At 45.0% G+C, this 25,511-nt stretch overlaps 1 protein-coding gene across 1 annotated transcript in view; it reads right to left on the bottom strand.

Annotated features, from left to right (window-relative positions):
• Positions 1-25,511, bottom strand: part of TNR (tenascin R) — an 89,474-nt gene that overhangs the window by 29,234 nt on the left and 34,729 nt on the right. The window contains exons 8-16 of the mRNA XM_061183081.1: positions 20,434-20,523; positions 19,074-19,337; positions 18,196-18,465; positions 16,887-17,006; positions 15,828-15,974; positions 13,147-13,266; positions 10,339-10,482; positions 9,538-9,668; positions 8,509-8,641 (exon numbers count right to left, since the gene is read on the bottom strand). Coding sequence (XP_061039064.1) covers positions 8,509-8,641; positions 9,538-9,668; positions 10,339-10,482; positions 13,147-13,266; positions 15,828-15,974; positions 16,887-17,006; positions 18,196-18,465; positions 19,074-19,337; positions 20,434-20,523 — 1,419 coding nt within the window. The remainder of the gene's footprint in view (positions 1-8,508; positions 8,642-9,537; positions 9,669-10,338; positions 10,483-13,146; positions 13,267-15,827; positions 15,975-16,886; positions 17,007-18,195; positions 18,466-19,073; positions 19,338-20,433; positions 20,524-25,511) is intronic.

Below are 25,511 nucleotides of genomic sequence, written 5' to 3'. Positions count from 1 at the left end.
ATTATGGGAGTTCCCTTGTATGTTATTTGTTGTTTTTCCCTTGTTGCTTTTAATAATTTTTCTTTGTCTTTAATTTTGTTCAATTTGATTACTGTGTGTCTCGGCATGTTTCTCCTTGGGTTTTCCCGCCTGGGACTCTCTGTGCTTCCTGGACTTGGGTGGCTATTTCCTTTCCCATGTTAGGGAAGTTTTCAACTATAATCTCTTCAGATATTTTCTTGGGTCCTTTCTCTCTTTTCCTTCTGGGATACCTATAATGCGAATGTTGGTGCGTTTAATGTTGTCCCAGAGGTCTCTTATGCTGTCTTCACTTCTTTTCATTCTGTTTTCTTTATTTTGTTCTGCTGCAGTGAATTTCGCCATTCTGTCTTCCAGGTCACTTACCTGTTCTTCTGCCTCAGTTATTCTGCTATTGATTCCTTCTAGTGTATTTTTCATTTCATTTATTGTATTGTTCATCTCTGTTTGTTTGTTGTTTAATTCTTCTAGGTGTTTCTTCTTTAATTCTTCTAGGTCTTTGTTAAACATTTCTTGCATCTTCTCAATCTTTGCGTCCATTCTTTTTCCGAGGTCCTGGATCATCTTCACTATCATTATTCTGAATTCGTTTTCTGGAAGGCTGCCTACCTCCACTTCATTTAGTTCTTTTTTTCTGGGGTTTTACCTTGTTCCTTCATCTAGTACATAGTCCTCTGCCTTTTCATTTTGTCTATATTTCTGTGAATGTGGTTTTCATTCCACAGACTGCAGGATTGTAGTTCTTCTTGCTTCTGCTGTCTGCCCTCTGGTGGATGAGGCTATTTAAGAGGCTTATGCAAGCTTCCTGATGGGAGGTACTGGTGGTGGGTAGAGCTGGGTGTTGCTCTGGTAGACAGAGCTCAGTAAAACTTTAATCTGCTTGTCTGCTGATGGGTGGGGCTGAGTTCCCTCCCTGTTGGTTGTTTGGCCTGAGGCGACCCAGCACTGGAGGCTACAGGCTGTTTGGTGGGACTAATGGTGGAGTACAGGAGGGCTCATGCCAAGGAGTACTTCCCAGAGCTTCTGCTGCCAGTGTCCTTGTCCCTGTGGTGAGCCACAGCCAACCCCTGCTTCTGCAGGAGACCCTCCAACACAAGCTGGTAGATCTGGTTCAGTCTCCTATGGGGTCACTGCTCCTTCCCCCTTGGTCCTGATGTGCACACTACTTTGAGTGTGCCCTCCAAGAGGGGAGTCTCTGTTTCCCCAAGTCCTGCAAGCAAATCCCACTAGCCTTCAAAGTCTGATTCTCTGGGAATTCCTCCTCCCATTGCCAGAACCCGAGATTGGGAAGCCTGACGTGGGGCTCAGAACCTTCAATCCAGTGGGTGGGCTTCTGTGGTAAAATTGTTCTCCAGTTTGTGAGTCACCCACCCAGCAGTTATGGGATTTGATTTTATTGTGATTGCGCCCCTCCTACCATCTCATTGCGGCTTCTCCTTTGTGTTTGGATGTGGGGTATCTTTTGTGGTGAGTTCCAGTGTCTTCCTGTAGATGATTGTTCAGCAGTTAGTTGTGATTCCGCTGCTCTCAAGAGGGACTGAGAGCACGTCCTTCTACTCCGCCATCTTGAACCAATTTCCTGGCTTTCTTTTAATCTGTTGAACATGGCAAAGTTATTCCTCCCTCGAGTTGTAGTAATTACTCTTCCCTAGGCTTGGAATGCTTTTCTTGTGTGATTCACTCTCATCTTGCAACTCCTGGCTGAAATGTCTCAGCTCAAAGAGAGGCCTTTCCTGACCACCCTAGTTGAGGCCAGGGTCTGGGATGGGGGGAGATAGTGGCAAGTGAGTCCCAGTGCAGAGGCAGGAATTTGAATGAAGCCTGGATCAGACCCACTTGCTTATCTTGGAGAGCCTCCCAAAGAGGCAGGAGGCAACTGGGATGCCCACTGGGGACATAGATGTTGGTGGCAGGCATTTTGGGGAGCTTGTCCTACAACAAGGACACTGGTGCTGGCAAGTGCCATTTTGGAATCCTCCTTGTAGCCTTAGCACCAGGGGCTTACCCACCCACCAGTGGTCTGGCACTAGCCTCGGATCCCCTGGACTACACAGCTAGCCTCGCCAGAACCTGGCCCTGCCCACCATGGGCCAGCAACCGCCACATGGGTCAGGGCCAGGCAGCCAACCAGGCCAGAGGCCAGTCCCACCTACAGGCATACCCACAATAGTCAGCCCTGCCACAACAGAAGGGCCCACACAGCCCACGTAGGGAGAGCTTCTAGAGTGTATAGCTCTGGTGACCAGAGAGCAGTGTGCTGCTGGGCCCCATAGGACGTCTCCTACATAAGGCTACCAATCCGAGATGAGGAAACATAACTGACCTACTTAATATGTAGAAATAAAAATAGAGAATGAGGCAAAATGAGAAGACATAGGAATATGTTCCAATGAAAGAACAAGACAAAAACCTCAAAAGAACTAAACAAAGTGGAGATAAGCAATCTACCCAATAGAGTTCAAGGTAACAATCAAAAAGATGGTTGATGAACTCAGGAGAAGAATGAATGAATACAGTGAAGAGTTTGACAAAGAGTTAGAAAATATAAAGAAGACCCAAACAGAGCTAAAGAATACAATAACTGAATTAAAAAAAAAAATACACTAAAAGAAATCAACAGTGGATTAGATGATACAGAGGAACAGATCAGAGAACTGGAAGACAGAGTAGTGGAAATTACCCAAGCTGAACAGAAAAAAGAAAAATAACTTAAGAAAATGAGGATAGTTTAAGAGACCTCTGGAATGACATTAAGTGTACTAACATTCACGTTATTGGGGTCCCAGAAGGAAAAGAGAGGGAAAAGGGGGCAAAGAACTTATTTGAAGAAATAATAGCTGAAAACTTCCCTAACCTGGGAAAGGAAAGAGACATGCAAGTTCAGGAAGGACAGGGTCCCAAACAAGATGAGCCCAAAGGTCCACACCAAGACACTTTATAATTAAAATGGCAAAAATTAAAGAGAAAGAATTTTAAAAGCAGTAAGTGAAAAGCAACTAGTTTCATACAAGGGGACTCCCATGAGACTTTCAGCTGAGTTTTCAGTAGAAGCTTTGCAGGCCAGAGGGTATATTCAAAGTGATAAAAGGAAACCATAGTCTACCCAGCAGGCCTATCCTACTGATTTGAAGGAGAGATAAAGAATTTTATGGGCAAACAAAAGCTAAAAGAGTTCAGCACCACTAAACTGGCATTACAGGACATGTTAAGAGACTTCTTTAAGTGGAAAGGAAAAGACCATTATTAGAAACATGAAAATTATGAAAGTAAAAATCTCACTGGTAAAGGCAAACATACAGTAAAGGTAGTAGATCAACCACTTATAAAGCTAGTAGGAAGTTTAAAAGACAAAAGTAGTAAAATCACCTATATTCACAATAAGTAGTTAAGGGATACACAAAACAAAAAGATGTAGAATATGATGTCAAAAACATTAAACGTTGGGGGAGGTTAAAAAAAGCACAATGTAGTGTTGGCAAAAGAACAGATAAATAGAGCATGGAATAGAATAGGAGTTCAGAGTTCAGAGACAGAGCCATGTATATATGGGAATTTAATATACAATACAGCACTACAAATCAATGGAGAATAGATGGACTATTCAGTAAAAGATGCTGGGGAAATTGGCTCACTGTATCCCTCCTTAATACTGTATACAAAATAGACTAGATATAAAAATAAATCCAGTAAGTTAATAGAAGGATGTATAGAAAAATATGTTTGTGTCCTACAGGCAAGGGAAAGATTTTTTTAAGAAAGACTTCAAAAGTTCAAATAATAATAGCTAATCCTTATCTAGCACAGGAACCCTGATGGACAAAGGAGAAGGTGGGCCTCTCCTTTTAGGGGTTTGCTTGTCTCAGTGAAGTTTACTCAGAGCTGTTTACTCAGCTCTACTCAGAGCTGTTTCTAAGTAGTGGAGCGGAGAGAAGCCCCTTCAGTTCCCTACTCTGGTGCGGGGAAGTGTGGCATATATAGGAGTAGATTGCAATGAATAGTCGTCATCAGGCTTTCCTTGCCCATTGATAACTATGTGGGCTTGCATGATCCACCATCTATTGTTCCAGAACCTAGGGTTTGCCCATTTTCTTTAATTTTCACAACCTCAAAAACTGAAGCTTGTGTTAGAGTACACTCTCGGAGTTTTCCTGAAAAGCCCCAGAGAGCAGCTCAGCCTGGCTTTGGAAGAGCAGGGACGGAAGCAAAGGCAATAAAGAAAATTTCTCATTACCCATCTCTGGGTGCTTCCGAAAATGATTGTCTTCACTTAACCTCAAGGTCAAGACAACCAGTTTTATTGTGTTCACTGTCTCGGAGGACAAGCTTTAGTGAGCACCTTGTTTGCTTCTTATAGTATTAAAATAGACAATGAAATTGGCTTCTCAGAAGATCATTTCACAAAGTCCTTGTTGCTCTGTGGGGAATATTTGTTTCCTCATTTATATTCATGTCTCTAAAAGACAAGTAGACCTTGAATGAAATTTCAGGCGACAGTAAATTATAAATAATGTGTCCATATTTTTTTTTCTCTTCCATACTACTTGTATTTAATTCCCCCCCGAGTCTTGTGCAAACACCAGAGACAAGAGGACAGGAAGCTATTAACATGATGGAAAGAATGAAATGGGCTTATGTTATATGGCAGGAATGCAACAAGGGGAGACATCTTGATCAAAGGAGTTTTTTGAGGTTTTGTGGGAGCCAGTTCTTCCCTTTTTTCTCTCTCTTTTTTATTTGTATTTTATTTTTTTTAACATCTCAACTTTTTGCTAGACCCTTAAGTAGGCATCTGCTTGAAATGAATCTCTTTACTTGGCCCACCCAGGACAAGATGAGGGCTTGTCAATGGATGGAGGCCACTATGGGGTCCAGCTTTAAGCTCTTTTGTTCCCTAAGACACAATGTAGAAAACACTTAGAAAGATCAGCTGAGATCAGCCTGTCCTAAGAATAGGATGCTGCTAAGTGGAAAGCTCAGGTACTGTCAGTGAAGTCAGAAAGGATGCCAGTTATTAGAATGAAATTAGCCTCTAAATCCATCAGCCCTGGTTTGCCATAACATAGGATGCTCTGGTGTTCCTCAGCCCTCTTGCCCAGCAGGAGTGATTCATGGGGTTCAGGCCAGCAGGTCTCCAATCTTTCGAGTAAGTGAAGATACTCTGTTCTTTGTTTTTGTTTCTTTCTCTTTCTCTCCCTCTCTCTCTCTCTCTCTCTCTTTTAAGCAAGTGACAGGATCCTGCAGATGGAGCTTGCAGGGTACACCACGTGGCTGCGGGGGTATGAGGGGAATAAGCGCTGGTCCTGATGGAGGGGCAGGAAGAGGATGGTTTGGGATGTGCTGAGTGTCGGGGGTGCTCAGAGAAGAGCAGAATCAGACCTGAGGTGCTGCTGCCCCTACCACTCTTCCCAGAGGAAGCCCGCTCTCAGGGCATCTCAGGAGATATACGGGCAGACAGGGGAGTTCTGGGATGAGAAACGCCTGGGTGCCCAGGTGCCGGAGTCCTCTCTTTTCCCAGACTCCTTGTAAAGGAGTCTAGCTCATGCCACCTATCAAGGAAACCCCAATCCTTCTCTTCTTGAGAACATCTCCACCCCCATACTTAGGAAGCTGGTACCCTTGTACTCTCTTCTTCTTTAATAAAATTTGCTTTTTTGGTGGGGGAATTGGAGGATGGGGGTAGAAAAGGGGGAGGGCGTGGCACAGGCAATGAGGACTCATTAATATTGACATGCAAATGACTCTGTAGGCTTTGTGTAATTTATTCAGGGAAATTTGCATGTGGGGTGGCAGAAAGAGCCTGCAATCAGAGGGACGTTGGGCATCATACTCTGCAGGCAGTACCTTTTTGCCTGTGTCTTCCCTTTGAAGGATACTGAGAATCCTCTCCTCCTAGAGCTTTCTTTAACCAGAAACCCCTCTTCTGTGCTCTGCAGCTGGGATTTAACTATTCCACTCAGCCACCATTTATTATGTCTGCTATGTGCCAGGCTTTGTGCAAGGTGATGTCACATGCATTACTTCTGTCCCTGAACTTTTCATTCTGTAACTGGTCATTTCAGGGGGTTCTGATAAATCTCCAAGACAAAGCCAGCAGGGTTTGGTATGCATCAGTGATTGAGATTTGAATTTGGGCTTTCCAGTAAAACTCTGTGAAAACTTCTAAACGTGGACCCATCTTTGCCATGTACCACTGTAGTTGTAGTAGCAAGTCCTTCTCTGATTCCCCAAACTGCTTGGAGCAACTCGGGCAGTAACTTACACTGATGGTACGGGCAAGTGGGCTCTTCAGTGTTCTCCTTTCCGAGGGGTATTGGTCATGCTGCACTCGCCCAGTGTCAGTTGAAGTCTCATACAAACAAACAAAGAAATACCTAAATACAGCCTGATGGTCCCCCTGTGCTGTCCTCTGAACAAAACCACTACCCTGGGCTCTTCCCCAGATTTCCATGAATTGTCAACCCTCTGTTTATTCGATCTTGCTGGGCCCCCAGCTGGATTTGGGATTCCAACTATTGCACACCTGCTGGGGGCAGCTTCATCTAAGAGAGGCCAGCGGTGGGCACAGAAGCTGGCATACTTTTACAGCCCAGGCAGACCTGGAGCAAGGCACAGCTGCAAGATACTGCAGAAACCTCAGGCATATTGTCATCCTGCTCACAACCACTAGCTGTGGCGTTACCAGGATGGGAATTGAAAGCTCATACTACGCTGAGCAAGCCTTGAAACCCATGCATTTTTGGAATGAAATGATTAGTTTAGACCTAATAAATATGCAGATCAGGGGCTCTGTTTATGTTTCTGTCATCTGTGTTCTTTTTAGGGGAAGGAAAATTTTAATTCAGTGAAGAAGCTCCAATCCATGGGTCTTAGAGTGGTGGCTTGGGAAAGGAAACCCTAGAGGACCCTTTAATTAACCTGTGAATGTGCAGGGAAGAGCTTGACCAAGAAGAGGGTGACGCCTTGGTTCTGAGATAAGATACCCCTAGAAAGGTCATGGAGGTCATGAGTGTAACTGACTTCAGCCCATAAAAGAGATCAAGTGTCCTCCAAATTCCACTTGTCAAGGACCCATCTTGGATTCATGTCTTGGTTGTGTGACCAAGGTTTATTTTTATTTTTTAATTAAAAATTGTTTTTCTGATTAATGTGCTCATTGTCGACACTTTGCAAGATATTGAAAAGTATAAAACAGAAGGAAAAAGGGGACTCATTCATAATCTCACTACCCTAGAGAATCACTAGCGACGTTTTAATGTATTTGATCCAGTGTCCTGCTTTGTTATTCAGAACAAGCCTAGTGGGGGAGGCACCTGGGTAGGGATGGGGGAATTTCTCTCACCTCTCTCTGGTGATGGGAGGATGGGCTCTGGGGTGTGGACAGCAATCCAATCATCCTGGTGCTCTAAGATGGCAGGCAGAAGTGTGTCTAGGGATAAGGAACATGCCTACACTTGCCCCACACTGTGTAGAGCCAACCCCTTCCGAATATGGGAGGGGGAGAGAATTCAAAGTCTGGACTGGGCAGTCCCACATTACAGACTGTAGAGAGGTACCGTGGGAAGAATTAGAAAGGGTTGTTAACAGCACAGACCCCAGAGGCAGAACAACTGGGGGTCAATCCCAGCTCTCCTACTTGAGAAATATGGGATCTTGGGTGAGTTACCTCACCTCTCTGTGGCCCAATTTCCTCATTTGTAAATAAGGATACTAGAACATACCTCATAGGCTGTCATGAGAATTAAATAGTACACGTAATGCAGTTAGAACAGCAGTGCCTGTCAGATAGCCCTCAAAGGTCAGGTGTTAGTTTATTTCCTGTTAGACACATTAGGACACCCTTATCCCTTAAGAGCATTTCCAGTATCTTCTGCTGATACTTAAATGAGGGAAGGCAGGAAGAATGCTGGATTTAGAAGAAGAAGACCTTGATTCAAGTTCTGACCCAGCCACTTACTACCATGTAAGTTATTTGATCTCCATGCACCTGAGTTTCATCATCTGAGATGAAATGGGGATAATAAGGCCCTTCTCACCAGTTGTTACAAGGATGAGTTGAGACCATAGAAATGCAAAAGTGCTTTGTGTGTGGAGAAGAACCACAGTTTTAATATTGGGGCTTTACTCCTGTGACTTTTACTAGGTGAATCTGATTACAGGCAGCAGAGGAAGGAAGGAGGGAAGGACAAACTGTGCTGGAAGGACCCTTGCAGAAAATCTAAACAGGAGCCTGCTCTCTTACTTGGTGCATTTGGTTGGTGCAGGTGGACCAGGACTTTGTACTGCCAGTTCCTGTGGTTGCCCTGGTAGTGAGAGGTTCCTGGCAGGGCCTTGGAGGGCAGGAGTGGAGGGAATAATTATTTTCCTTTGCAGGAAGAGGCAGTTGAGTTTCTCTGATGGGCTCCTCCCTGGCCAAGTCTCAGCAGAGGCAGCCGAGGAGCCAGACGCCACGCAGGGGAGGAGAAGGTATCAGAGCGGCAGGAAATCTCTCACCTGTGGTGAAGGCGGTGGAGGTGATGCTGCTCCTCTCAGTGTCCTGGGCCGCCTGCAGGAGCACCGTGTAGTCTGTGCTCTCGGACAGGCCCTCCAGTCGGATCCACGTGTCCTCCGCATCCACAATCAGCTCCTGCGGGATGAGCGGAGGAGGGAGGTGGAAGGGGCTGAGCAGAGGGGTCACCATGGAGGGCAGTGGGGAAGGGGAGTTCAGACCCCAAGGTCAGTATTGCAGTGGCCTTTTTTATCCTCTCCATCCCACATTATGTAAGAAGGAAACCGTTCCAATAAGCAGAGAAAACAGCTCCTATGTGAGACTGAGGCCAGCTCCTATCTCACGGATGCACATTGGGAGAAACTTACGCTTATTATTGAACCCAGTGGTTTTTGGATTGCACAGGGCCTCCTGGAGCCCTGAGGATGCAGGAACCTAGGCTTCCCTCTTCCACATCCAACAGACTAGCTCTACTTAAATCTATTCTGTGTATTTGGCTTCTGAATATGATTTCACTTTAAAAAAGGATTACACTGTTAACAAAAATTTGACAACCAGTGCTCTAGGTGAACTGTTTCATCTGATCACCTAAAACCGAAATTCGTCATCTCTACTGTGGGCTATATAGATGTAGCCTTTATAATGCTTATCTAGAGGCATATGAGACTGTCCAACTTGGTATCCAGCTCATGTTTGCTTGGCCCTGTTAGTGAAAAACCGTTCCAATACTGTGTACTTATATTGGCTTGGAAGCTGGTGCGTCATCGTATTGGTCGCATCAGCACAACTAAGTGAAGTTGCAGGGCAGATGCCCCCATTACCTAGAGAAGACACTGAGGCTCAGAGAGGTTGAGTGCTTTGCCTCAACTTGTATGGAGAGTAATAGTGGAGGCAAGACTAGCACCCAAATCGCTGGCTTGCAGATGAGGGCTCTTTCCTCCACAGCACGCTAGGTATCCATAGTGGCAAACCTAGCTTGTTCCCTGTGGATTGCTTGACAGCAACGGTCTTTCCCCTTTCCAGAAAAATCTCACCTTGCGGCTTCCGTCAGTGGATTTGTAGGTCAAGACGTAATTCTCAGTCTCTGCTCTGGGAGGCTGCCAGGAGATCAGGGCACTTTGTCTGGTGACTTCACTTGCTGTCAGATTTGCAGGAGCGTCCAGGACTGCAGAGAGGAGAAAATGCCAGGAGTGCCTGTCCCTCTATCTCCTTCCTCTTTGATTCCAGGCATGTAGATCAGTCTGTCTATCTATGTGGTCTCTGGGCTGCTCACATGCTAACCCCAGTTCTAGCTTGGACAGGGGCATAAAGGGCACTCCTGGGTCAGAAGATAATCATCATGTCATGAACATTCCTGCAGCTATTCCCCCTTCCCTCACGTGACCCTCTGGGCCTAGATGTGACATCTTCCGATCTGACCCTCTAGGTCTGAAATCATGACCTTGTTAAACCTGCATGTCTGTGAGTTCACTCTTGAACATATAACATTCCCACATCTATACCTTTGTCTACTGTTCTCCTGGCCATGACCATACCCAGCAACTCCCTCCCCAATATTAAGCCCTTTAATATCCATCAGATTTTTCCGGGCCAGATGCATTCTCAGTACTGGCCTCTGTTGGCCTGGTTCTACTGCTGTCAGCCAGACCCAGGAAGAGAGCTGCAACTCACTTTCACTGGCATTTGGGCTGCAGTTAACTAAAATAAGAATAGCTCATAGCTGCGTTGTCCAAAACCTAGAGACTATAATCTAGTCCAGCACATGGAAACTGATCATTTTCAGGAACAGTAAAAGCCTCCCAGGCTACTAGATATGTAGCTGACCATGTACTCACGGGTAGAGAAGTTGGTGCTGATGGTGCCACTGGTGAGAGGCCCACTGGCGGCATACATAGTGACGGTATAGTGGGTCCTAGGAAGCAGGTCAACAAGCTGGAATTCCTCACTGTCTCCATCAACCAGGATGGTCTCTCCAGCAACTGAAATCAGATGGTTATGGATGAGGAATGAATAAGGCTCTTCAACTTAGGAAAGACCTATCATATCCAAAGGCATTTCATAAAGATGCAATATTAGAGAATTTTGGGAAAAATCTTTTACAAGTTATTGAGCTTAGCATTTTATTCTATATAAAGCTCCCCTCTCATCTTGTTTTGCATCTTAATTGAGAAATTATTTGGAGGCCAAATTGTCTTTTGTATAACTTCTACTCGGGTCTCTGGAGTTACAAGAATAAACCAAATCCTTTGTCCACCTGACCTCTTCCTGCCCCCCACCCTTCCTAGTCAAGTCTTTTCTCTTCTAGACTGAGAAAATTCAGCCCCCAATCCCCATTATATGTATGTGATGATTCTAAAACTGTCACAATCCTGGCTACCTTTCTCTAAACGAGTAACAGTCTATCAGTGTCCCTGCTGAAATACAAAACTCAGAAGAGAATTGAAAACGATCATTGAGATTGTTTCATTACAATACATTGTAATGTCAGTACATTGTCAGTTTTCATTGTACTGATAATGAAAGAAACAGGGTCAGTCTCTGCTTCTATTTGTGCCAATTATGTATATTAATCCATAGGTTTTGAGACAGTCATGGGATATTGTTATCACATGCTGAGATTATTATTCATCAAAGATCTTGTTTATAACCCACTACCCAGCCTTACCTTGTGTAGTTGATTTTAGTCGATTTTTTGCACCCATGGGAAGAGCTTTGCATTCATTTCTACTGCATTTTACCTTGTTGACTGAGTTTTGGGCCACTGTTTCAGTTTATTAAGATATATGTGAATTTGGATTCTATTGATCACAGTTTTGTCTTTTGGAAGAGCTCACATAAGGGCTCTATTTCTTTAATATCTTCCTTTGCATATGCTGCCAACAGTCAGCTTCCCAGCCACATCAACTACAGCAGTTCCTCAAACTCCCCACTCTCTCTCTCTCCATACAGGGTACTATTTTTCTTGGAACGCCCCTTCTTCTCCTATTCTCTTTGTCTTTAACTTTATCTAAGATCTGCCTTCTTCCTTCCCCTCAACACCTTCACCCCAAATCACAGTGGCCCATCAGAGGTGGCACACTGGTGTTTTGTGCTTGCCCAAATCATGACACTGCCCACGTTGGGTTGTAACTCTTTACTTGTCTGCATCATCACCAGAAGTGAGTTCTGCAAAGACAAGAACTCATGTTTGGTCTCTGAATCATTATAGCCTTAGAGAGTGCATGGCACATGGGAGGGCAGCAAAAGTAGTTGTTGAATGAATGGAAGTTAATGGCTGTGATGGAGCTCTGTGCTTCGTATCTGTGAGCAGGTGCATCTGACTGCCTTAGGGGAATAATGGAGATAGTGTTGAAACTAAGGTTTAAAGGATGGGTTTACTAGGCAGATAAGTAGGGAGAGAGTTTCCTGGTAGAGGAAAGAGCATGTGCACGGTGGTTTGAGAAGGCAGGTGAGAATTAAGAAATGCAGGGTCGTAATGTGCAAGGAGGAGTGGTAGGGGTTGAAGTGGCTTTTGCATGCACACAGGGAGGTTAGGATGTATTCATAGTAATGATATTCATTCTCTGAAGAGGGTCAATCATTCAATCAGCTATGTAACTCCAAATGCGGTCCACCATGTATTTTTCCATCTAAGTGGTAAGTGGGTCTTTTTAATGCCTTGCTGAGATACTAATGTGCTCTCAGACTTGCCAATTAAATAAAAGGACATAAAGTGGTTTTGGTAAAACTCATACTTAGTGAACCTGTGCTGGTATGTAGTAATCACTGATTCCCTTCCAGCTTATTTAATAGTCTGTTTTGGTTTTTACTTTCCCAAGCTTTGACAGTCAGTTTACTTTTCAGCTTACAGAATTGACTTAATCTGTCATTTTTGAAAATTAAGACATCTGCCTGCCTTCTCTCTTCTGGTATCTTTGTTCTCTGGATTCCTGCCTATAACCCACAATATTCTGTGAGCGCATGTATAATTTAGGCAGGGAAATAATTTTCCTTGGCTTAGGAACTCGAATTACTCAACACTATTTTGCTTTGGGCTTCTCTGTTCAACTTCAAATAGCGTTAAGGTGAACAAGTATGGTGAAGAAGACGTTGCAACTCAAGATTTCATGTTGGCTCAACCTTTTGGGATGGATATGAGTAGAGAAGATCAAAGCAACAGAAGAGCTTAGTAGTTCTGAATCCTTTGTCACCTGTTACCATGGATGGTCCTTTAGTGCTTTGTTCACTCTGTAAATATTTAGAAAAGTCAGCTTTCTTGCCTGCAGCATTTTGGGGCAAGTTCTGAGTTTTGTCTTCCAAGTGCTATTTCTGTTTTTGTTTTCCTCTTGGTTACATACCCTTCTTTTTTTTTTTTTTTTTTTTAAATATCTTTATTGAAGTATAATTGCTTTACAATGGTGTGTTACTTTCTGCTTACATACCCTTCTTATACCTTTTAGATTCAGCTTTCTCAGTTCTCATAGTTGATACAGTTCACAGAGTTTGGGGGCTATCTTGAGGGCTTTATGGTGAAATTAAAGCAGGAAAATTTACAATTTTCTCTCAGATGGATAAAATGTTTTGTTTTTTTTTTTACTTTCATACTAGTCTTCAGCCCCAATCCCCACCGTTCCCCCCTGATGCATAGAACCGCAGACACCCACCTGCAAAGTGTGTGAGAACAATGACGTAGTTCTCCACTTCACTCACTGGTGCCTTCCACTGCAGCAGAGCTTCTGTTGGAGTGATGTTGGTAGCAGTCAGATCCACAGGATTGTCCATGGCTGAAACAGTACAGGAAAATATCAGGTAAAGGTAAGAGGAACTGCAGGATGGAAGAGCAGAGAACTGTCTCCTGTAGTTTCACCCAGGATGCATGTCTGCTACTGCACTATACAAAATAATGAAGTGAGTGAGGACCTGTTTCCTTTCTTCCCTTCTGATTCCATCAGCCCCTTCCCCTTCTCCCATTCCTCCTTCCTCTCAAACACCCTGTGCTCCCCTAATTGCCCTCAGATCTTCCTTTTTCATTCATTCATTAACTTCTTATGTGCAGAGCGCTGTCAGGTGTTACAGGGGTGTCCAAGGTATGGATGTTGTGTTTTAGATATTTAAACCTAGATGGAGAAACTAAGAACATGCTATAGAAACTATTATATTTCTAGTTAATGAGCTAATATGCTTCCCAGGCTCTTTGTTCTTTGATAAATACAAGGGGCATGCCTTGTAGAACAATCTCTGTTGGTGAACGTCAGGAAGTGTGGTGGGAGTTCCATGAAGTCAGGGAGTAACCCCAGCACCTGGAGCTTAGAAGTTACTCAGTAAATACTTGTGGAATGAAGAATGGGACTCAGGTTGCCTTTAAAGTCAGATCTGATTACTGAATTCTTGCTTTGCTACTTACGAGGCTGACTCTGTACTGAGCCCTGGGGATCCTTTTTGTGGCATAGAGAGTCAAGGGACTTCGTCCAGGCTTAAAGCCAGGAGTGCCTGTTGAGGAACAGAGGTTGCTCATCATAGCACCATGTTCTTATTCTCACTTGCCTATGCTCCATGCGTTTGTTTCCTTACTGTGCCTCCCTTCCATAAAGTTGGGATTTATCTTAGAAATGCAGGTTATTACAGTAGTTTAGGCATTAGCTCACCCTACGTGTCATGTAATTTACTTTTGGGGACCAAGATATGCTGTTGATCTGGTCCTGTTCTCTAACTGAAGGTTCTTATCGCCTGTCTATGTCTTTTATTTCAAAGAAACAACCATAAAATATGTTTACAGTTTTAACATCTGAATTGTATCCATAATCTGTGCCTTGAACAAGGTCTTCGAATGCAACCTTATTGAAAAGAAACAAAGAAGAAAAGTCTTATGAGACTACAGTTAGCTTGACCTTTCTGAGATTGACCATGAGACTCCGAGGAGTACTCATTGCCAAAAGTTATAAAATCATAGACATCATATTAAAACAACAAAATAAAACATCTCTGTGAGTAATATGGTTATTGGGAGTTGCCAAAATAGCTCTGCCTGAACTTGAAGGAGGGCAGTTTGGGTTGGTGCACTACTGAATACCTGCTTTAGAGAGACTTGCTTATGACCAAGAACCCAAGGAATGAGTTTTTGACCTGAATTGTTGTTCTCCTTTACTTCCAGGGTAGGAGGCTCTTGAAGTCCATTTTATTGTCCTCACTGAGAAAAACCCTGATTTCTTTAACATGATTTCTAAGACTTTGAGGAAAGTATGGGGGGTGGGGGAGAGCTTCTTTTTACTCATTGGACATCACTTCAGGTCAATATCTGTTGATACTTTAATGGTCATAGATAACTTGATAGAAAGGGTAAGATTGAACCAAAAACATGGCTGCGTTATCTGTAGTCATAGGCATGGAAGGAGATTAGGGAAGATTAGAACATCCTGTGGTGTCTTTAGATGAATAATTTTTTGATTTTCTTAAGGAATGTTTCTTTGGCCATGGCCATAGGGATGTTCTTTCTGGGCTAGTGAGTTTATCTACAAAAGCAGTGAGGAATTCCAAGTTGCCCTCGTTCAGAAAATACGATTCTCTGAGGGAAGTAAGCAGCCTCAGGAAATCCAGGCGTTCTCCTCATGAGGCAAGCTGGATGTTTTCCTGTGCGCTACAGGAACGATAGCCTCATGGAGAGTTAGGTCTGGGGTTGCAACAGGAAACTTTGGCTGTTCCCTCTTGTGTCTTCTACGGCAAATCTTTCCTAGTTTTGCATGATGGGCTGGCTGAGGGGTCAGAGAAGGAGAGCAGGGGAGCTGCTGCCAGAGCCCTGTCCTCAGGCCCATCATTTTTCCAGAGAAAAGCACCTCCTTCCTCCTCCCTGGAGCATAAAGCAAGAACAGATGCAGCTACTTGGTGGTTTCTGGTCACATAGGATGAGGAGTTTCATGACCCCAAGGGTCATTACTGGAATAACAGCCCCCTTTTGTTTTTTCTCTAAGGTAAAGTTTCCTTGTCTGAGTCTTTTTAACAATTAGACAGGATGAATCAGATGTCTGTTCTGGAATTCACTTCTGTCATGAGTCTTTGGAAGGTTACTTTTCATACTGGAAGTTCCATGAAAATGTCTGACCTAAACCAGTAAGACTCTTAGAAGGTGTCTCTCTAAACTCCTAGTGTTACAGAGGAGGTCAAAGGGGAGAACATTGCAAATTGCTTTGCATAACAATGTGAGTCAGAGGAGCACCCAGGAGAGGAGCCTGGGATCCCAGGATCAGTGTCCTCTGCATTAGCCAGGACAACTTCACTCTTTCCCTCTTTTGTTGGTCGCAGGTCCACAGCCAGGGTCCCAACTTGGCCCATGATAAGGAGACATGCCCACCTGTGTGCACAAGAGTGCAGATCCGCTCACTCTCTTCCCTGCCCCGCACGCTGTTGAGGCTGATTTCATATTCGGTAGCTGGGTACAGCTTGGTGATGGTGAATTCTGTCACTGTGTTGGGCACCACTGAGCTGTCCAGTCGTCCCACTAAGGAAGAACAGAAGCCACAGGTCAAGTTCAGTGGATCCCGTATATACACAGCTCATAATACAGGAGCTCCTGGTGGCACTCTTTTTTTCATGAAGCCAATATGGGTGCAAGGCTCAGCACCCAGTTGGGGGACGGGGAGGCTGGGAATGTTGGAACTTGAAGAGACCTTGCATGCTGATCCCACCCCCTCATTATATAGGATCCCAGGAGCAAAGGAAAAAAAAACTATTTATTAGGTGGTTTTTTAACAAACTAGTCTTAAAGCAGTATAGAGGGAATGGCGGAAAAGAGTGGTCCATGCAGCCCAGAGACAGGGTAGTCTGGAAAATTATCCCACCCCCTCACTGGAAGTGATTGTACCCTCTACTTCATTAACAATTCCACATGCACCAGCAAGAACTGTTAGGATGCAGGTGAGGTCTGGGCCAACTTCTTCTGACTCATAACTTGGCTGGAGTGGCCGTGATAGGACCACCGTCACTGTGGTTCCCTCCAAGGCTCCATCTGGCTCTGTGGTGTCTTTAGGCATCCCCTGGGGTGTTTAGCCTTGGACTTTAATTCTCTCAGAAAAGTGCATGTGACCCTGGCTCTTGGTAGATCCTTTTAGAGTTCTTTGTTTCTCACTACACTGTCTGGATAATGGTGACCGATTACCATGGTTCACTCTACTGGTGAAGGGCCTGCTTTTTGAGTGAATGTAATCAAGCCTTTTGTGAGAGGAGTTGGTGAGTTCTGGATTCCTTGGCTGCTCCTCATCAACCCACTCTCATTCTGATGCAGCATGCTGCAGAGAGGAAGGAAATTGCAGGCAGGAGGGTGATATCCCCTGGGATACGCTAGTTCTCCCATAACAATCTTCATCCAGCTCCAAATCCCATTCATCTTTGAGAAACCAAGAAACTTTATTACCTTGTGTTGGCCGATATGATACTCGGTAGTAATCAAAAGATGCAACAGGAGGGCTCCAGGAGACCATAACTGAGTCCTTGGTCACATTGCTTATTGTGATGTCTTTGGGGGGATCAATTCCTACAAGGACCCAGGTGGTTATGGGAAAAAGACAGGAAGCACAGTGTGAAAAACAAATTCCTATTTTTGGTTTTATGTGGACCAAGAGCTAATGGTGTCCCAGAGGCAGACAAGACCTTACTTTATACTAGGGCAACCTTAAAACCATGATCAGGCTGAAGTCTCACTTGAAACCTCATAGGAATGGCCAGTGTCATGCTCCTGGAGAATATTTTAACAACATGAAGTCAAGCTGTCAAGGTCTGTGCCTGTGCAGCAACTATTACCTATCTGTAGGGCAATTGGGAAATTTCCTTTAAGTTTGTATGTTTTATTTTGAACTGGGAGTAATGGTCATTCTCTCTGGGGCAGCCTCTCTTGGACAAACCCAACTCTCTCTCTATCTCTGTTAAGCACCCACCTTTTGTTCAATTTGGAAAAATTGCTATTGACTGTAGAGGGATTTCAGAGCACGAGTCCAGAACAAATCCACTTCCCTAAACTGTATTTTATTTATACTATATACTTTGTTTTTTTGACTACTGGAAGATTGCAGGGTCAAAACCAGCTGAGTGTTTAATCCACTTGTTCAGTTTATGAGTTCTTGTAAGTATGTAAGAAACCACCCAAACACACATGTCCTCACCCACATGCACACTCATATTTGTGATTATATGTGAGAAGGATGAGATACAAGTGATCCAATTCATCTGAGAGTGCCTGTGTTTCCCAAACAACATGCTGATCACCCCATTCTCAGAGTACCAGGTCCCTGTATGGTTACATGCTAGTCCCATATGATCCTGAGGAAGCATCATTCACATCAGTGAACTTACTGGGCAGTCAAGAAATAGCACTCCAGAATAGGAACAGATGTCTCCTCACTGTAGAAGGGTTTCCTCTTGGAGACTAGCTCTCTCCAGGGCTTCTTCCTAAGTTGGTAGTGGGAAGACCTCTGGACCAATGCATTAAAGGCCTGGCCTCCTCAAGACATTGAGTCCATCCTACCTTCTAAATGGAGGTTTCCCATCTTATACATTTTGTGCGGCCCTGGAAGAGGTGGCTGTTTCAGAACAACTCATAGACCCTCTCTTGATAAATGAGGTGGTCCCCTACTCCTTGGGTGTTTCTCCTTGTAAATTTCATTGACTTGTTGAAGGCTACTGTGGGAACCCCCCTGACCACCTGCTGTCAAGTCCTCCAGCCTCACCTGTGGTGATGGAGCCCATGATGGGCTCAGAGGTCACTGTGCCATGGACTGCCACCAAGTTCACGATGTACTCGGTGGCTGGCTGCAGGCCCATCAGGACAGCATGCCTCTTGGTGGCATCCAGAGAGACCTCCATCGTCTCTTCCTCTTCATCCCGGGGGCTGTAGTTCAGAATGAGTCTGTCTGCTGGAGGGGATGGGTCACTCCAGGTGATGTTCACACTGGAGGAGGTCACGTGAGAAAAGTGCAAATGGGAGATGGGGCGGAAGCCTGCAAAGCAGAGGACATGGATGGTTCTGAAATCCACATGAGGTGGTGGGGCCACTGGGATAGAAGAGGCATCTGACTGAAGAGATCTCCTTTCCTCGCAGATAAGGACTACACCTTCACCTGTTGACCCAGAGCTTCCACATCCTCACTCTCCTGTCCTGTCTACTCTCCTTTCTCCAAGCCATACACTGAAAAATGAATGCCCTCAGCAGTATAAAACCAGCATCACCTCTGAGTTATTCATAATACTGATCTAGGATTTAAAACCTCTATCCTGGAAGGAATTTAACATGATCCCATGGATCCTCAGAATGCCCACTGATTTCGTGCAGGCAGGGAATTATGAACAGAATCAACCACTATGTGCAGCCTATAGGAAACCAGATACAAAATTTCAGGCGTGCAGGTAGCCTTGTTCGTCACCCCCTTTACCTCCAACCATTCCCTCTTGAGGTATTTATTAGTTTCTCCTCTATCTCTTTCTCCACCTGCATTCTTCCTTTCTCTAAAGGATATGGGGCACTGGAAGAGTGGGTTGCCTAGATGACCTTCTCACACTAAGATCCGTTGATCCCTGAACCCAGCCGAGATTTCTGCTGTCCTGGTACCTGTGAAGGCATCCACCGTGGACTCCAAGCTCTGCTGCCGACCCCTCTCAGCTGTGATTGAAATGATGTACTCTGCCCCGGGCTCTAGATCTGTCAGTGTGTACGAGGTCCTGTCCTTGGGCACAGTGACTTCGGAGGCGATCCCAGAGGATGGGGTGAATGTAATTCGGTAGTGGTCAATGGGGCCACTGGCCTTGGTCCAGATGAGGGAGATGGAGGTTTCTGAGGAGGCTGTCACCATGAGGTCTCGAGGACTGTCAAGTTCTGTGGATCAACATAAGTGGCCTATTTTACATAAGTTCCACACGAGGGCCAGTATTTATTGGAATTGGACCCCCTGTGGATTTCTAAGCTATCAGCGGGTCTGCTGACCATGAAAACTGGCTTGTCATTGCTGACACTTATCTCACACTTTGTTAAGCACCTTTCCTTTGAAAGATGGCCAGGAGCTTGGCATATAGATGAACAATCTGCAGGAAGGCATTAGTAACTCTGACACCACTGGAATACACCCATCTCTGGGACAAAGCTGGCTGCTGATTTTTAAGCTCTCCGTAATCATTTTCTCCCAGCCTTTCTCAGTAAGCCAACCAGGGCAAAACAGGTACCACCATCAAGTATGGATATGCGATTCCTGGCAACCGTAGCTACCTCTGTTCCTGGTGCCATTTTGACTGACCTGGCCATGGGTGTGCAGGCAACAAGATCTGAGGACTCCTGGGGACCCATGTCCATGTGGTTCTCTAGAGAGGTGGTCTGTGCTGGACAACCTTGGGACAGGGATTGGTTCAAAATTCCCAGCCCAGCCCAGGCTGCTTGTACTTAAGTTACTAAAGTGACTTTGGAATTTGCCCAGGATTTGGAAGCAAAACTGCTGGATCCAGAATAACAAGGGTCTCAGTGGACTTCTCCATTGCCCTTAGATTGAATGGGTTGTTTCCATGTCTGGACCTTCAGCCTGTGGCTTTTCTGAGGGCTTCTGTCCTACGCGGTGAGGAGTACCACATTCTGCCTGCTGTGGGGTGATCTAGAAGGGAATATGACTTGCTACAACACCCACTTATTTGGGGTTTTCCACCTCTGCTCTCCACAGCTGTGGGCAGCCCTTCAGACTGTGGGGGACCATGCGCAGATCTGTGGGGAGACGGTGGGAGTCCATCCTGCACGTCAGATGTCAGAGGGTAGGCACAGGGAATCAAAAACTGCCGGTAGATAGTCTTCTTTGGCTGATAATCGTCACCCAGGGACCTGTTCACTAGGGGGCATTGCCTTCTGACCAGTCCTTGCTGGGCTAAGCTTCCGTGGCCCCTCAGGCTTGCAGACTGTCCCGGTCTCCTTCCACAGCAATCTTCCTACTCACCAGTCCTGGCATTCATGGTGGCTGGTACGCTTTGCTGTGAGTTCATGATGGCGGATATTCCAATTCCATACTCAGTGCCAGGCACTAGATCTGTTGGTAGATGCAGAAACAAACATTATTCCGTGTGTGTCAGGGATGGGGAAGGCTGGACGGAGGGAAGCAAATGACCTTAGGTTCTTGTTCAGATCTTGTGTTTAATCCTTCCCGAATCCACTCCTATTTTTACCTATTAGGAAATCCCAATTTCACCACTTAGGAAATCCATACCAAGTCAACAGGACGAACTGATCAGTGCAGAGCTTCCTTCTTGCTGCTGGTCTCCTCGGGAGGGCAGTGAGGCTGCCCTTGTCAGTGACCTTCAGAACTGTGCTCTGCTGTGGAAGGTCTCCCTGAGGTACTTAGAGTCTCAGGTTGGCTACAACTGGTGAAGGGATTTCTTGCTTACATTGTGAATCGGGGGAGTGCGTAATCGAGAAGGACTGTGGACCTAAGCCTTTAAAGCATTTCTTGAACATTGTGGATGAAGACCAAGCTGTACCTTTTATAGACAGGGACTGAGGCCATGTGGGGACGTTTGCATCCTTTCTGGGGAGCACCTGTGGATGGACTGTCTCGCTGAGCATGGGGCTGTCAGGCCTTTAATGTAAGGGCATGCAGAAGCCCTGTTGCTGTGGGCTCCCTACCAAGGGCACTCAAAGCTGTGGATTCAATGTTAGGATGACTTCTGGGGGACCCGAGGAAGCTGGAGAAAATGAAAAAACTGTCCTATAGGGGGAAATTCTTTAGGGTTCAATATAAAGGATCTAGAATTATTTGGGGTGTCTCCCTACCCTCTCCCACATTCATTTTCAGATTAACTGGTTTGACTGGTATATTAATTTCCTATTTCTGTTGCAACAAATTACCACAACCCAGTGGCTCAAAAAAACACACATCTATTATTTTATAGTTCAGGAGGTCTGAAGTCTGAAATGGTTCAGCAGGGCTGTGTTCCTTCTGGAGGCTCTAGGAAAGAATTTGTTTCTTTGCCTTTTGTAGCTTCTAGAGGTTGCCTGCATCCCTTGGCTTGTGTCCCCATAACCCATCTTCAAAGTCAGCGGTGTAACATTTTCAAATCTGTTTTTCTCTCTGAGCTCTGCTTCCATGGTCCCATCTTCTCCTCCATCTTATAAGGACCCTGGTGATTACATTGGCCCCACCTGGATAGGACAAGGCTGTTCTCCCCATCTTAAGATCCTTAACCTAATTACATCTGTACTTTCCTTTTTGCCACATAAGATGACATAGTCACACGTTCCAGGGAGTAGAATGTGGGCATCTTTGGGGGCCTTTATTCTTGTACCAAACCTGCATCAAACTCACCCTCATTTATTAGGACTGGAGCTGCAGGAATATGCAACAAGATGAGATTATCACCTGTAGGGCCCCTCATTGTCTGCCTGAGTCCCTCTGGGAGGCTCTTTTTGGGGCCCTTTGTGGGCTTGACAGAACCAAGGCCGATGGTCATGCTGTTCTGCATTTATATAACATTTGTTCTTTTCAAAATACCTGACTGTGTTTTGACTGTCGTTTTCCTCACAACCTTGTGAGGAAAGTGGGTTGGGGAGTCTTTTCACCATCTGCATTAATTTCCTGTGGCTGCCATGACAAAGGACGACAAGCTACGTGGCTTAAAACAACAGAAATGTATTCTGTCACAGTTCTGGTGTCTGGAGGGCCAAAATCAAGGTGTTGGTAAGCCCATGCTCCTTCCAAAGACTTTATGGGGGGAATCTTTCCTTGCCTCTTCCTAGCTTCTGGTAGTTGCTGGCAGTCCTTGGTATTTCTTAGCTTACAGCTGCGTCACTCCAGTCTCTGCCTCTCCTCTGTTGGTACGTGGTGTCTTAGTCTGTTTGGGCTGCTATAGGCCAGGCAACTTAAACAATAAATATTTGTTTCCCACAGTTCTGGAGGCTGAGAAGTTCAAGATCAAGGCACCAGCAGATTTGATGTCTGTTGAGCCCCAGCTTCCTGGTTCATAGACCATCTTCTCACTGTGTTCTCATACAGCGAAAGAGCAAGAAAACTCTCTGAGGTCTCTTTTATAAGGTCACTAGTCCCATTTATGAGGGCTCCACCCTCATGACCTAGTCACCTCCCATAGGCCCCCATTTCACATTGGGAATGAGGATTACAATATACGAATTTGTGGGGAGGGACACAAACATTTAGTCCATAACACATGGCATTCTCCCTGTGTGTCTGTGTCTTCTAATCTTTTGAAGACACTGGTCACATTGTATTGAGGTCCCACCCTCATCTTAACTTGATTTCATCTGTAAAGATCCTCTTTCCGAATAAGGTCACATTCACAGGTTTCAGGTGGAAATGGATATTTGTTTTGGGGGGGGGTTGGGGGTAGGGGGGACACTATTCAAATCAATAGTTATTTCTTTATGAAAAGAAACTGCGGCAGAGAGTAAGTCTGTGACCAGCTGGAGATGATCCTTAGGCTTCTGGCCTCAGGGTTCAGGGCTTTTAGGACTGAATGCCTTACCCTTCCCTTCATTTCATCCCCTCCCCGGAGCAGCTGTGACTTCCCCAGGAGCCCTGAGGTAATAGGAACGATTTTGACAGGAAATGCATTGAGCAACCTTTCCTTAACAGCGGCTTGGATTAAGGAAGGTGAATGCTGCCTGGGACCCAGAGAGTTCTGCACTCCCTCCTCTTTGTGGCTTTCAGTACAGCCTGTGCAGCGAATCCCTCGTGCTCCAGTATGGCAGAACCTACCAGGCCTTACTGACCAGGCTCTCTGGACGGAATGTGTTAGAATCAGCCCTCTTTTTCCCTTCTCAAACCAGCTCCATTCATTTCCTAACCTTTAGTTCTTTCTTTCTCTAAAGTGTCGACACTGGTGGAGGTAAACTTTGACTTTGAGGTCTGCCGTACTTACATTGATATTCAGGCTCTGCTACTTTCTACACGTGTAACTGATTACTTCACATCTTTGAGCTTCAGTTTCTGTAGAATGGGACGAATAATAGTATCTATCTCAGAGGGTCATTGTGAGGATTAAATGAACCAACGTGTGTGAAGAACAGTGCCTGGCCCATTGTGATAGTAGCCCATAGTATTATTACCTTGCTCAGAGAACTATTCCAGGATTTTGAGTTGTTTTTTGGTGAGCCCCAGGAAGGTACAGGTTGGTCCTCCGCACACCTCTTGTCAGTTTGCTGAAGCTTAGCCTGTTGGCTCTGATGAAACCAGTGATTTAGGGAGTCCCGGTGTCAGCGAGGAGCTGGCCCCTGGCTGGGCCGAGTACCTGCCACTAGAATGAGTTGGGTGATTGCAACGCCCCAGAGGCATTCAAAGCACACATTTATCTCCGTCAGTATGTTCGGCAAGTCCCAGGTACATCCTTGGTTGGAGAAATTAGATTACCTTTGGGACATAAACTGCTTTTCTCAGACAACTGATTGAGACCTTCAATTGCCTATAATGAAGTAGAAATTCTCCGACGTAGATGAAGGGTGACAGATCGAGGGAGGAAGACAGAAATTACATGTTGCCAAACGGATCTACCATGTAACGTTTTCCTCTGAGTTTCTTATTTATGAAGCTTAAATGAAATGTTCAATAATTTACAATGGAATCATCTTCTCCCAGAAAAGTGCAGAGCAGAATTTAAATTACTCTCTTCCCAGGCTTTCTGTCTAGGTGATTTGGAAGTGAGACTTGCTTATAGGTTCCTGCCTGCCGCTTCCTTTGATTTTCAGCAGCTTTCTTCCTGTGCTACAAGTGAATTGTTGCTGTTTGCCAGCAGGTAAAGTACACCTCTGCTGGAAAAGAAAATGCGTATCTGAGGCATACCCAGTACACTTATATATCAGCACTTGGAGGACTCCTAGGGATTCCTCTCTTTTTAAAGACCCCTTGCTCTCTACCAATGCTCTCTTATCTTTCCATCCAGCTCCTGCAAGTAGTAGCATATGAATGGCTCTGTTCCCTTTCTTAACAATAGCTCAGAAAATTCATCTCATAGGAAACCACCACTCTGCATCCCTTATAGAACTTCCTTTGTTCAGCTTAGAGGGTGATGCTTTCCTCAACTCTTTCACTGCATATCCATTCTTCTTTGAATTCCCAAAGCACACAGTTCATTCACTCAACATGACTGAGGGCGTCCTTTGTGGCAGGCACAGGGTTGTATACTGGGGATACCAGGGTGAGCTGAATGGAATCACCCTTGTCCTTAATGAGATAAAAAGAAATCTACTGAAGAAGGAAATTAATTACTTACTGAGCACCCATAATATGCCAAGCAATGAGCTGCATGCAGTAATCTAGAAGAATAATGAAGAAAAAAGAGAGGGAAGAAAGGAAGGATAAAAATCAAAAGAGAATTTTAAGTGTCTGGTGGCCAGGAGGTCTATTATTAACTATAGTTTCTTAGCGATTCATACCTGTTACCTTGTTTTCCCCTGCAGCTCTGCCAGGAGGGCATTACTCATGGGTAAACAGAGGATCAGAGAAGTCCATTTCTTGACCAAGGTCACAAAGATAATATACAATAAAACTGGGTTTAGAACCCAGGTTCATTGTTCTTTGTGACACATCATAGCATGGTCCCTATCCCTAAGAGTCTTACAGGCTAGGAGAGGGGAGTGGAGTAAGCACCTTGGAATTTGAAGGTGATTTGGCACTACACCATGGGCTGCTAACTAAGAAAACCAGTTCAGAGTGGGGATGAGATCAGCATGGGCTGGAGTAGCCAGAGAAGGCTTTCTAGAGAAGGGACTTGAACCTTGAAAGCTAGCCAAGATTAGGAAAGGTTGAGGGACGACGGAGACATGGAATTTTCTAATCGGCAGGATGGGATAGTGAGCAGGAACAGATTAATTAGAGCTGGAGAGCAAGAGGAACTAGCAGATTCTCACCTACACTGCAAGGACTGTGGGTGGGTGATAAAGACAGGATGACTCACTTCCCTCTGTTAGGAAACCTGTTCTTCATGCTTCCTGCTGCTAGCAGGAAAACAGTGGGAGAAGGAGGCCCAGGAAACTGAGATTGCTCTGTCTTGCCGGCAGAAACATGAATAA

The sequence above is a fragment of the Eubalaena glacialis genome, chromosome 3, assembly GCF_028564815.1.
Source record: "Eubalaena glacialis isolate mEubGla1 chromosome 3, mEubGla1.1.hap2.+ XY, whole genome shotgun sequence".
NCBI classification, from domain to species: domain Eukaryota; kingdom Metazoa; phylum Chordata; class Mammalia; order Artiodactyla; family Balaenidae; genus Eubalaena; species Eubalaena glacialis.
This window is presented reverse-complemented; position numbering and strand designations above follow the sequence as displayed.